General features: G+C 40.1%; 1 protein-coding gene across 1 annotated transcript in view; it reads left to right on the top strand.

The window, feature by feature from the left end:
• sh3yl1 (SH3 and SYLF domain containing 1) overlaps positions 1 to 14,658 on the top strand; it is a 165,870-nt gene that overhangs the window by 29,897 nt on the left and 121,315 nt on the right. Inside the window, exon 2 of the mRNA XM_072560974.1 lies at positions 12,770 to 12,877. Within this exon, the coding sequence (XP_072417075.1) occupies positions 12,770 to 12,877 (108 nt within the window). The remainder of the gene's footprint in view (positions 1 to 12,769; positions 12,878 to 14,658) is intronic.

Below are 14,658 nucleotides of genomic sequence, written 5' to 3'. Positions count from 1 at the left end.
ACTCACCTGTTATCGGTTGCAGTGAATTAATATCTGTGAACACTGCTGGTTACATCATTATTACTATTGTAAAATCCTGGTTATTATGATCATAGATGAAAAGGAGGCTCCTATTAACAACTGTCACACAAGAACTGAAATCTGTGTTTTTGTACTCAATATGTCTGAGATGATGTATAAAGTTTCAACAATTATCTTTTTATTATCATTTTGGCCTCAATAAAAAAGAGGATTGCCTACGACATTTCTCTTACTTCGTCTAAAAGGTTGCAATGACCAAAGTATAGTGAATGCACATGGGCTAATACTAATAGATTTATTTAAAGCTGCACTGATTTTGTAATTAACATGATTACAAGTTTGCATAAACCTTGAAATTCTTCTATTAAGATGCAATTTGTGTGGAGTGAGACCTTATTCCACTGGGTCTCATTCCTTTCTGCTCACAGTAAAAGCATGACAATAATGCAGGTATACATGCTGTCAGAAATATGAGACTTGGGGACAATTACCAGTTTCCATTGTCCTTGGATGATTATTTTATGAAAACAACTGGTAGTCCCTCTTCACTAGAGTAGGGCAATGCTTTTCTGAAAAGATCTCCTGTGTGAAATTCTGGATCAAGCTGACAATCGGGTTCTGCCTCACTACACCTATGGTGATGAAGTATGGCTTGAGAAATTTGAAGTCCGTAAAATATATCATTTAGACAACAATAGCAATAGAGTCCATGAACAACTAATTAAAATACACTTTTAGAACATACTTCTTACACAGTTTTGCAATTGATTATACTTTGGATAGAACTGTCTTGGTGTGGACAAAGTTAAAATTACACAACACAAGGTTATAGTTCAACAGATTTATTTGGAAATACAAGCTTTCGAAATGCTGCTCCTACCTGATGAAGGAGCAGCACCCTGAATGCTTGTACTTCTCAATAAACCTGTTGGACTGTAACCTGGTGTTGTGGGATTTTAAACTTTGTCCACACCAGTCCAACACCAGCACCTCCACATCATATGTTGGTGTGTGCTTATGCCATTCACAGTTGTTCACATGAATTGCAGAAAGCTAATGTGCAGGTATAGCAGATAATAAGGAAGACAAGTAGAATTCTGGCATTTATTGTTAACGGAATAGAGTATAAAAGTAGGGAATTATTGCTGCAAATTTAGAAGTCATTTGTGAGACCAGACCTGGAGTAGTGCGTACAATTTTGGTCCCTTTACTTAAGCAGTGATGCAGTTGTATTGGAAGCAGTTCAGAGGAGAATCACTAACTTGTTTCCAGTGATGAGGGGTTTAACTTATGAAGACCGCTGGAAAAGTTCAGGCCTATTCTGTCTGAAATTTAGAAAAATGAGAGGACATCCAAATTAGGTACAGGTGGTGCTAAAGGGAATTGATAAAACAGACATAGGAAGGATGTTTCCTCATGTGGTGCAATCTAGAAATTGAAGTCCCAGTTTTAAGATGGGGCTAGCAGATTTAAAATAGAGATGAGGAGAATTTGTAAAATTCACTACTCCAGAGTGCAATGGATGTTCAGACACTGAATAAATTTAATGAGGAGATACACAAATTTTTAATTAGTAATGGATTGAAGGTTACGGACAGCAGTTGGGAAAGTGGTGTTGAGGCTGGCATGAGATCAGCCATGGTTATATCAAATGGTGGAGCAGGCTCAAGGGACTGAATTGCCAACTCCTGTTCTGAATTTTTATGTTCATCTGCAATTTGCACAGAGTTTAGATCTTCAGCTACAATGAAAGCCATTCAGAAAAATCGCCAGTATGTTTTGCAGAACAAGGTCAAGGACGAACTGGTGGTTATTACTATATGGAACAACTAAGAATCACATGTTCATGTAATCATTATACTTTGGATAGAACTGTTAATGGTTCCACAAAGTACAGCTAATTTAGTACTTGAATAATTTACACACTAAACAATCTAATCTATGTCTCTATTCTGTTTCGGATTTTTGTTTGACGAGTTTCCACCAAGAGGATTTGGAAAATCAGTTTTAATCTTGTGTTTTGAAAACAGAATTAATTACTGCAAACTTAGAAGTGCTAATGAGCTAAATAGTACACAATTTGATGATTTCTTTTGGTCATGATAATCTTTATGGGCTGATCTTTATGAGTCACCTTTTGGTAGAAAAATGGATGAGTAATTTTAGGTTCAGTACTAGGTATACCGACGCTAATATTATTTTACAGACAGTGGGGAAGCAGCAGTGGAATCACCTGTCTGTATCTGAATTGGGGCCTTAAGTAAGCGTTTAATGTTCCACTAATGTTTTGATGCCACCAATTGCAATACAATTGGCAATGGGACAGGCGTGTGCCCAATATGTAATTCAGCAGGTTTAACCCAGCGGTCAGTGAAAAGGAGAGTGCTTCATTCCTGGGGCCCCTGAAACAGTCTTCATGGTTTTGCCTCCACTCCTCCCTGCTCGCATTCTGTCCAACATGACCGCTATGCCACCTTGCTGGTGCCTGCCAACCTAGCCCTACAGAGATATCAGACTTGCCTCAACATTCAGATTTATTGTTAAGTGCCAGTTCCTGTATTGCTTCCACTCTCAGCAAAAGCCTACCACTCCTCTGTGCCCTTGCTGGTGTTTGGAGGTGTTGACCCCTAGCTGGCAGGCCTATGAGGCAGGATATTGTCTTGGAGGCAGAGGGAAGTCCTGCCTTAGACTAATTGTAGGCCGTCACTCAAAATATTAAAGTGGAATGGAGCTGGTGAATGAAATTTATGCTAACCTTTTGGGAGTCACTCTCAATGTAAACTTCAGCCTCGTGTATCATTATGTTGGAAGAATTTTCAAAATGTCTTCCTACTTAACAATGCAAAAATGTCAGTCATCTAAATGGCAATTTTAGCTTTTTTCAACTTGATGCTTCGCAAAAGAAAAATGGAAAATTATTGGGGTGCACAGAAAATACTTCATTTGGGAAGCAAGATGACCCACTGAAATGTCTCCTTTTTTTTCTACAATCATGCAAAACCAGATTTTGCTAACAAATCTAAAGGGATCATAACTGTTGCCATAAACTGTTTGTGCAATAAAACATATTAACATTTTTGTTTGTCACTGTTGGGGTCCGGGCTTTGCTGGCATTTATTTCCTGACCTGAGGAGCCCTGACCTTGGCACAACTCAGAAGCTTGCTAGGCTATTGGCATAGGTGCGGAATCGAAGGCACTTAAGAGAAGATTGGTTAAGGATGATGTGTTTCTTCGTTGAAGGACATTAATGAACGAGATGAATTTTAAATGTTTCATGGTCACCTTTAATATGAGCTTTTTATTTAAAATTTTTTAAAAATTAAAATTACTTGTTTGTATCTATGCTTTTGGATTGTGTGTTTGTTTTTGCTGTATCCAATTGATGCGTGGGATCTACAATGTCTAATTTTTAACATTAGTTTCAAGGGTTTCAACATTTTATTGTTGGGTACCTACAGTCAATCTCACCTAGCAATTGGTGTGGGCCTTTATTAGAAGTCACTCAGAACAGTTTAAGGGTTACTGAATGCCATTTTTAGACAGGTGGCTGGATGCAGTCAGAGGAGAACCTTACTACATTTGCGCTGCTCATTGGTCAAGGAGTTAGGAGCAGGCTGAAGGTGTTTCATCATGAAAAGATATTATTGCAGTAGGATCCAATCCATTAGGACTCGGGAAAAGTTTAGAGAACTAGGGAATGCAGGTAAGTGTTGGGGTTATAGTGCAGGAAAAGCACTGAGAGTTTGAGGACTTAGGAAAAGCTACATGTCGTTTATTGTTCTGTGCAGCTGAGTGTGTGAGGGTGAAGAAACCCACAAGTGCCATTGCTTTGTGCAGCTGACCTAGATTTGAGCTCTGTGAAATGCAGGATAGTACCAGCTTGTTTTGAAAAAGCTGGAGTTATGCCTGCAAATAGGTGCTGCAATCCAGTTTCACTCCAGTACCCATTTTGATGAGCCAAAATGTCACTAATTTTGTTGAGGAATCCATGGAATATGTCTTAACCACATTTGCTATTTGATGTGCTCTGTGAGGGGTTTGATAATAGTTTGATTGTTGTGTCATGTTAATTCTGATATTAGAATATAAACTGTACTGATTTTTTTTTAGATTAGATTCCCTACAGTGTGGAAACAGGTCCTTCGGCCCAACTCTTCACACCGACCCTCTGAAGAGTAACCCCCCCACACCCATTCCCCATATTTACGCCTGACTAATGCACCTAACTCTACGGGCAATTTAGCATGGCCAATTCACCTAACCTGCACATCTTTAGACTGTAGGAGGAAACCAGAGCACCTGGAGGAAAGCCATGCAGACACTGGGAGAATGTGCAAACTCCACACAGACAGTCACCCAAGGCTGGAATCGAACCCGGGTCCCTGGCGCTGTGAGGCAGCATGTAGATTGTTTTACCACGTTTGTACCAGTGACCAGTAAAATAAAAAGAATGAGTTCTGACAAGCTGGTAACAGCAATTTGGGTTAAAGGTAAATTGAAAAGTTGGACCTCAAAAGCAGTAATCTTAAGATTACTACCAATGCCATGTTAAAAATCACACAACACCAGGTTATAGTCCAACAGGTTTAATTGGAAGCACACTAACTTTCGGAGCGATGCACCTTCATCATGGAGGGCTCGATCGTAACACAGAATTTATTGCAAAAATTTGCAGTATGATGTAACTGAAATTATACATTGAAAAATTGATTATCTGTTAAGCCTTTCATCTGTTAGAAGACAGTGATAGTTTCACTTCTTTCATGTGTAAATCATAAAACCGTTTTTTTTAAAGTTGCATTCTCGGGTTAGCTGTTAACAATGGTGATAGCTAGACAATATGTTGAAGGTGTTAGCCCCCTGTGTTCTCTGTCTATGACCTGATGTTTAGACTGATTCTAATCTAAAAAGTGAGATAACAGAGTTTTACATAAATTCATGCAGTTTTTGAGCTCAGAGTTTTACATGAATGTATGCAGTTTTTGAGCAAAGTGCAATGTAACTCTGCAAGTACAAATTCACCACACAAAATATATGTGTGCATGTGGATCTTTGTCTGTGTGTGTGTGTGTGTGTCTGTGTGTGTGTGTGTGTGTGTCTGTCTGTCTATCTGGAGTGGGGGTTGTGTGTGTGTGTATGCGAGTAGTGAGTGCAGAGTGTCTTAAATCTGTGAGGGGGTGCATGTGTGAGTGTGGGAGTGTGTGTGTCTATAAGGGGGTGTGTGGGTGTCTGTGTACGCGTCTGTGTGTAACTGTGTCCGTGTGGATGTGAGAGTCTGTGTGTGTGTGTGTGTGTGTGTGTGTGTGTGTGTGTGTGTGTGTGTGTGTGTGTAGTGCAATGGTGATCACCTGTAATGTGACATGAACCCAAGGTCCCGGTTGAGGCCCTCCTTATGGGTACCGAACTTAGCTATCAGCCTCTGCTCGGCCACTTTCCTCTGCTGCCTGTCCCGGAGTCCACCTTGGAGGATGGTCACTAGAAGGTCATAGGCTGAATGTCCTGGACCACTGAAGTGTTTCCCAACTGGGAAGAAACCCTCCTGTCTGTTGATTGTTGTGCAGTGCCCATCCCATAGGGAGGGCCTCAACCGGGATCTTGGGTTCATATCACATTACTGGTGATCACCATTGCACTACACACTACACAGATATTCCTACACACACACACTCTCACATACACACGGACACAGGTACACACAGACGCGCACACAGACACCCACACACACTCTTATAGACGCACACACGCTCACATGCACCCCCTCACAGACTTAAGACACTCTGCACTCACGACACACACACTTTCTCACACTCACAACCCCCACCCCAGACAGACAGACACACACACACACAGACAAAGACCCACATACACACATTTATGGGGTGAATTTGTACTTGCAGAGTTACATTGCACTTTGCTCAAAAACTGCATACATTCATATAGAACTTTGAGCTCAAAAACTGCATGAATTTATGTAAAACTCTGTTATCTCACTTTTTAGGTTAGAATCAATCTAAACATCAGGTCATAGACAGAGAACACAGGGGGCTAACACCTTCAACATATTGTCTAGCTATCACCATTGTTAACAGCTAACCCGAGAATGCAACTTTTTAAAAAAAAGGGTTTTGTGATTTACACATGAAAGAAGTGAAACTATCACTGTCTTCTAACAGATGAAAGGCTTAACAGACAATCAATTTTTCAATGTATAATTTCAGTTACATCACACAGCAAATTTTTGCTATAAATTCTGTGTTACGATCGAGCCCTCCATGATGAAGGAGCATCGCTCTGAAAGCTAGTGTGCTTCCAATTAAACCTGTTGGACTATAACCTGGTGTTGTGTGATTTTTAACTTTGTACACCCCAGTCCAACACCGGCATCTCCAAATCATGACTACCAGTGCCATGTGCTAGAGAGCATGGAAATAGCATGCTATATAAGAGGAACATGTGTGTGAGGAAATGGTATAGGGGATAGTGATGTCTAGGGCAGTGGAACTGGTTCTGGGTAAGACTGGAACAGTTCAACCACGATGGGTTGCACATGCGCGGGACCAGAATCAATATCCAGGGTTAAGTGTGCGGTAGGGGAGAGAGGGTGTTTTGTCGCGCTCTCAAACTAGAACGGTGGGTAGCTTGAAACTTGAATAGAAACAAAAGACACAAAAGTAAGAATCAAAAGGCAGAACAAGCAAATAGCTTCAATTGCTAGGTATGTTTAGGGCCTTGGACATAAAGAGGGGGAAGTTGAATGGGCATATGTTACACCTCCTGTGACTGCGTGGGAAGGTGCCCTGGAGGAATGAGGAAGTGTTTGGAGAACTGGATACTCCAGGAAAGGAAATGTTAGTTTCCTTTCCTGGAACTTCCCAATGATTTGGGTGAATTGTCTGTGAAGATATTTCTAGCATCTGTGGCTGACGACTACTTTTCATTGACTTTCAGCCTCCTGATTTGGACATGCACTAATTTGTTAGCTTTTGAACCTGTGTTTTGTGAACTCATGGGCAAAGGAGAAATAATTATGGGATAGTGTATACGAAATGAGGGAAAAAAACATGATTTTGTTTCAATATTTTACAACTGCAAGATCTCCCAAATTTACAGCCAATTAAGTGCTTTTGAAGTGCAATCATTACTGTGCTGTAGTGAAAAGCAATAAATAATTTGTTTATAGCAAGTTCCCACAAAGAATGAAAATAAATCACATAATTTTTGTTCTAGTGATGTCAACAGATAACTACGGATTAAGAAAACTCCCTATTCAGCTTCTAATAGTGCTGCTTGATCTTTTAAAAACAAATGGGGTTCATATGAAATATATCACTGTCAAACTCTGCAGCTTTTTTCTGAAGTCTTCATGAGGTTATGCACTGGAGTCTGTCTTATAATGTTTGAATCCACAACTTTCTGAATACTGTTGCCGCTTGTTGGAATGTATACATTTATATATTACAATTCCACAGTCTTCATTTGAGAATTAGTTTTTTTTTTCTTATTTTGTTTTTTTCATTATAAATCCTTATATCCAAAGTTTTGTTAAAAACAGCTCATATTTGCATAGTGTGGCCAGAGCGTACACCTGCAAAGAACGTGTTTGTACTTTATGAATTTATATGGAAAGATAAGATTCACCATTGGCTATAGTCATAGGACAACATTGCTGACGTGAGTTGGGGTGTAAATAAGGTACCCATTGGGATGGTCAAATTTGTCAGCAACCCTGTGGTAGGAGGGTCAGTTACCCTTGAGGGGAGTCAGGTATCTTTGTTGAGTGGGGGGTGGGTTTGGGATATCAGGTACTCTCTGATGGGTATGGCAGGCAGGGAACGATAGGGTTTGGTGTCAGGCCTCCTTTTAGATTGTTAACAATAGAGACAATTGTGCTTAAAAGGTGCGTGAACCCCGTTGAACTGTCAAACAAGTGTCTATATTAAGTCTCAAAAAAATGTCAAACCTGTGAACAGCTCTCAATGTGCTTTTTGTTGATGAAAATGCTTTTCTCAATGGAATGTTTTCTGTAAAATAGAACTTTAAGTAATAGAACTGCTTTTTTTTTCTCCTGTTGCATGTAGTGGATGTTAGGTGAGGTGCCATTATAGATGAAAGGGAAAATGTTGGTGCTTGGAACTATGGATTGGCATTAATCAGTCCTATTTCTGGATTAGTGGTGCTGGAAGAGCACAGCAGTTCAGGCAGCATCCAACGAGCAGCGAAATCGACATTTCGGGCAAAAGCCCTTCATCAGGAATAAAGGCAGTGAGCCTTTATTCCTGATAGAACATAGAAAAATACAGCGCAGTACAGGCCCTTCGGCCCTCGATGTTGTGCTGACCGAAGCCTACCTAACCTACACTAGCCCAATAACCTCCATATGCTTATCCAATGCCCGCTTGAATGACCAAAAAGAGGGAGAGTCCACCACTGATACTGGCAGGGCATTCCATGAACTCTCAACCCGCTGAGTAAAGAATCTACCCCTAACATCTGTCCTATACCAACCTCCCCTTAATTTAAAGCTGTGTCCCCTAGTAACAGCTGACTCCATACGTGGAAAAAGGTTCTCACTGTCAACCCTATCTAAACCCCTAATCATCTTGTACACCTCTATCAAATCTCCCCTAAACCTTCTTTTCTCCAATGAGAACAGCCCCAAGTGCCTCAGCCTTTCCTCATACGATCTTCCTACCATGCTAGGCAACATTCTGGTAAACCTCCTCTGCACCCGTTCCAGTGCCTCCACATCCTTCCTATAGTATGGCGACCAAAACTGCACACAATACTCCAGATAAGGCCGCACCAGAGTCTTACACAACTGCGACATGACCTCAGGACTCAGGAACTCAATTCCTCTACCAATAAAGCCCAGTACGCCATATGCCTTCTTCACAGCACTATTTACCTGGGTGGCAACTTTCAGAGATCTGTGTACATGGACACCAAGATCCCTCTGCTCATCCACACTACCAAGTAGCCTACCATTAGCCCAGTAATCCATCTTCTTGTTACTCCTACCAAAGTGAATGACTTCACACTTAGCTACATTGAACTCCATTTGCCACCTTTCTGCCCAGCTCTGCAACTTTTCTATATCCTGCTGTAACCTGCCACATCCTTCTTCGCTGTCCACCACTCCACCGACTTTCGTATCATCCGCAAACTTGCTCACCCAGCCTTCAAGCCCCTCCTCCAGATCATTTATAAAAATGACAAACAGCAATGGTCCCAAAACAGATCCTTGTGGAACACCGCTAGTAACTGCACTCCAAGATGAACCTTTACCATCAACTAATACCCTCTGTCTCCTTCCAGCCAGCCAATTCCTAATCCAAACCTCTAATGCACCCTCAATGCCATACCTCCGTAATATTTGCAGTAGCCTACCATGGGGTACCTTATCGAACACCTTGCTAAAATCCATATACACCACATCTACTGCTTTACCCTCGTCCACTTCCTTGGTCACCTTCTCAAAGAACTCAATAAGGTTTGTGAGGCACGACCTGCCCTTCACAAAACCATGCTGACTATCCTTGATCACATTATTCCTATCCAGATGTTCATAAATCCTATCCCTTACAATTCTCTCTAAGACTTTGCCCACAACAGAAGTGAGACTCACTGGCCTAGGTTACTAGGGCTATCCCTACTCCCCTTCTTGAACAAGGGGACCACATTCGCTATCCTCCAGTCTTCTGGCACTATTCCTGTAGACAACAACGACATTAAAATCAAGGCCAATGGCTCCGCTATCTCCTCCCTAGCTTCCCAGAGGATCCTAGGATAAATGCCATCAGGCCCAGGGGACTTATCTATTTTCACCCTTTCCAGTATTCCCCGGACCTCTTCCCTACATACCTCAAAGCCATCCATTCTAATCACTTGTGACTCAATATTCACATCAGCAACAATGTCCTGTTCCTGAGTGAATACTGACAAAAAGTATTGATTTAGTGTCTCTCCAATCTCCTCTGTCTCCACGCACAACTTCCCACTACTATCCTTGACTGGACCGATACCTACGCTAGACATCCTTTTATTCCTGACATACCTATAGAAAGCCTTAGGGTTTTCCCTAATCCTACCAACCAAGGACTTTTCATGTCCCCTTCTCGCTGCTCTTAGCTCTCTCTTTAGATCCTTCCTGGCTACCTTATAACTCTCAATCGCCCCAACTGAACCTTCACGCCTCATCTTTACATAGGTCGCCCTCTTCCCTTTTACAAGGGATTCCAATTCCTTATTAAACCACAGCTCCCTCACAAGACCCTTTCCTCCCTGCCTGACTGGTACATACTTATCAAGAACACCCAATAGCTGCTCTTTGAACAAGCTCCACATATCATTTGTGTCCTTCCCTTGAAGCCTATTTTTCCAATCCACACATCCTAAGTCATGCCTCACCGCATCATAATTTCCCTGCCCCCAGCTATAACTCCTGCCCTGCAGTGCACACTTATCCCTCTCCATCACTAGAGTAAAAGTCACCGAGTTGTGGTCACTGTCCCCAAAGTGCTCACCTACCTCCAAGTCTAACACCTGGCCTGGTTCATTACCTAGAACCAAATCCAGTAGGGCCTCACCTCTTGTTGGCCTGTCTACATATTGTGTCAGGAAACCCTCCTGCACACATTGGACAAACACCGACCCATCTAACGAACTCGAGCTATAGCTTTCCCAGTCAATATCTGGGAAGTTAAAGTCCCCCATAACAACCACCCTACTACTTTCACTCTTCTCCTGCATCATCCTTGCAATACTTTCCTCTACGTCTCTCGGACTATTAGGAGGCCTGTAGAAAACTCCTAACAGGGTGACCTCACCTTTCCTATTTCTAACCTCAGCCCAAACTACCTCAGATGGCAAGTCTTCCTCCATCGTCCTTTCCACCGCTGTAATACTATCCTTGACAAGCAATGCCACACCTCCCCCTCTTTTACCCCACCTCTGACCCTACTAAAACATTTAAACCCTGAAACCTGCAATAGCCATTCCTGTCCCTGTTCTACCCACGTCTCTGTAATGGCCACAACATCGAAGTCCCAGGTACCAACCCACCTTGCAAGTTCACCTACCTTATTTCTTATACTTCTGGTGGAGGGCTTTTGCCCAAAACGTCGATTTCGCAGCTCGTTGGATGCTGCCTGAACTACTGTGCTCTTCCAGTACCACTAATCCAGAATTTGGTTTCCAGCATCTGCAATTATTGTTTTTACCTCATTAATCAGTCCTAATTTGGCCTCAGAATTAACAGGAACCATGGGAGATGGATAGAGAGGGCATTTGGTGGCATGGGTTAACATGGATGGTACATGGCGAGTGTTTGCAGTTGAGGGACATTTGAGCAGTGATAGGTAGAGAAATGTTTTATGTTTTACTCTGTTGAACTATTTCATTTTGTTCACAATGCTGGAATGCTCAAGCAGGTTTTCTGCTTCGCCAATTTGGAACCTGGCAGCCTCCACTTCTCCTCCCTGGTTGCCTAGTCCAAATTCTAATTTGATCTTGCTTCTCCTCCTACCCTCAACCAGAAAATGTGGATTGGGAAACTGGCATCTTTGGGGGTTAGGTTTGCAGAGCTGTGAATTCTCGTACCTCCGTGCACCCAACCCAGGATAGAAATTGTTGGCCGTTTTAACTTGGATAAATGTCAAACACTTCACATTGTTGCTGATTGCAAACCTGAGTACCCTCTAGTCATATGCAAAATAGATAGGGTATAAGGTTAACTGACTCGTATTCAGTCATGTGCTTAACCTGCAGGCAACCACCAACCTACCCTGACAGATCCTTCTGTATAATATCCATGAAAATATTTTTATTTCTCCTTATGATCTCTCAAAGTGTGTCTGAATGATGTGAAAATTTTCTGATAGATGTGCTTTGGTATCTGTTGGACGAAAACTGTCTGTATTTATTTTAGGTGAGACCTTTTTTTGCAAGAACAATCATGAATTCTTATTCCATCAATCTGAATTTAATTTTAATCCTGCTTCTGTGATGGGGTCATGCAATGCAGTAATCTACTCAAACAACTATTTCTTCACCTTTTGCACTATTGGTTTGTATTATTTCTCTCTTTAAAAGTAAAAGGAAAATATTTGAGAAACATATGGTTGAACTTTTTGTGCTATCGATATTCATTTTCAAGTGAATGTTGATTTCACTGGAGAATTTTGTAACTAGCGTAAAGGAGTTACATCCCGAACTGTGTAGAAGAACCTTCCCAAAGGATCTAGTGATCCAGCATTATATATTTCTGCAATGCAATTTAACTTAATTTTAACTGATAAACTGAGTCAGAAAAAATGAAGTTTTGCTTGACTGATTTATGAATAGAGTTTAGTTTATGCATTTCAGTATAGTGAAATTGGATTTCATTATGTTGTGTGACAATGTTTCAAAGTAGAAAAAAAAAGCCTGTTGAAATGTTTAGGTTTTACAATATTCCAAAGTATTTCTGTGAATTTGATGAATCACTTGGGATATATTCATATCAAGTGGAGTACAAACATCTGTTCCACTCAAAATTAATGCAAGTTCATTTCTCAAAAAAACTCTGTTTTGGTATTATAAATTGTCACTGCTGCATATAATATTTCTAAAAAAAACTCTTGATGGATAACCATTATTGAAAAAAGGTCATGTAAACCGTGTGCTAACATTGTGTTATAGATTTTGCAGCAACTTAATTGTTGCATGTTGCAAATAGCCATGCTAATTAAATGACTGCTTTATTTACAGTGAATCCAATTCCCTCAAACCTCAAATCTGAGGCCAAGAAAGCTGCAAAAATTCTGAGAGAGTTTACTGAAATAAGTTCAAGAAATGGACCTGACGTAATCATACCAGGTTTGTAAAATAATTGCTTGGTGCTGTTGTATCTTTCGTTGGAGATGTTGTCGAGTACATGTTAGAATTTTAATTTGTGATTACTTTGGAATTATAAAATTAAATTAGTTTTCTTTAAAAACCTTTTTAGTTGCACTTTTCCAGTACTATTGAATCTAGTGAGAGTACACGAGGATGTTCTAGTACTTGGAATTTTGAACAGAGGTATGTTGAACAAAATTTCTTTTGAAGATTTAAAAAAAAGATAGAGGAACTTGATTTGGGTTCCTAGAATTACTCAAAGTACAGAAATAGAAAACTTAATAAACAATGTTTAACAAATTTAAGCAAGACTGGGGAACCAAAAAGTGTAAATTTTTGTTCTTTTAGAAATGGAATAAACTAATGAAGACTGAGTTAAGAATGAAGACATAAATTGTGATGCTGCACAGCCAAACAGTTGTTAATTTCCACTCTATCTAACAATCAAAACAACCTGACTGCCTCTTTGGATTAAGTAGAACTGTTTGTTAAAGGTCTTGGCAGGTGGTCTGTATAGCTGGGATGATGGATATCATCAGTAGAATACCAACATAATACATTAATGTTACAATGAATATGTTTATATCTAGTATTAATCAGGAATTTTCAGTGTTTCATTGGTTAGTTAAGTTGTTTGGAAGACTGGTTTGTGATGCAAAGTGATGCTAACAGCACAGATTCAATTCCTGCACTGGTTGAGGTTACTATGAAAGGTTGTCCTTCTCAACCTCTCCCTCACGTAAAGTGTGGTGACACTCCGATTAAACTACCACCAGTCATCTGTCTCTCTATAATGAAAGAGCTGCCCTATGACACTAAAGTATCTTTACTTTTTACCAACTGAGATTAGTGTTAACAGCATTTTCATGTATAATTCTTGAGTCTCGTTAGCACCTCTTTATAAGATAATTTCAGGACCATTCATTGTGACTAGTATTAGGGAATTAAGTACTTAAAATTGTGCAACAACAGGAAAAGGTAAGCACAGTCAATCTGAAATGTCAAGAATTACTTTGAGTAATTCTAGGAACCCAAATCAAGTTCCTCTTCCATTGGCCTTGTTTTAGGATGTGAAGTTCAAAATATCTAATCCACATATGAATCTATCTTAAATTCTGAATCATTAGCTTTTTCCTGTTTACTATTTTACAGTTTTCAATCATTTCTACAATTATATTTTAATTACATCCAAAACTACTTACAGTAAAAATATTCCATGTTCTAAGAATCCTTTGCGTGGAATGAAACTCCAGCATCCTCCCTTAAATTAAATTTTGCTAATCAATCTTCTGGTAGTCAATGCTGTACTATTTGCTACCCACTGAAGATAATCTCATTATTTACCTTCCATCACTTTGAAAACCTTTAGATTTCTCCTTATATCTTTTTGAAAGGCCTCGATTTTTTGACCTTTATAGCTATTTTGTTTCATTCTTGGAATTGTTCATTTTAACTGAAGTTTTATTATCTTTCCTTGGGTCTGGTAAGGTTCATATGTACCCAAAGCTACCTTAATAGTGGATAGTTAGATCCTTACATTTAATTCATGGACGTCAATATCTGAACGCACTCCCAAGAGGCTGCCAGTGTACATATAACACAAAGAATGATGTGTTTCCTTAAACAAGGAGGGAAAAACATGAACTGCATTACACTAGACAAAATGGTTAGAAAGACTTCAAGCTGAAATTTGCTTTTTTTTTAAAACTTAGTTTGGAGTTGCATAAAGTTTTTTGGATGATTTGCTGGTGTGAGGTCTC

The sequence above is a fragment of the Chiloscyllium punctatum genome, chromosome 3, assembly GCF_047496795.1.
Source record: "Chiloscyllium punctatum isolate Juve2018m chromosome 3, sChiPun1.3, whole genome shotgun sequence".
Taxonomy (NCBI): Eukaryota; Metazoa; Chordata; class Chondrichthyes; order Orectolobiformes; family Hemiscylliidae; genus Chiloscyllium; species Chiloscyllium punctatum.
This window is presented reverse-complemented; position numbering and strand designations above follow the sequence as displayed.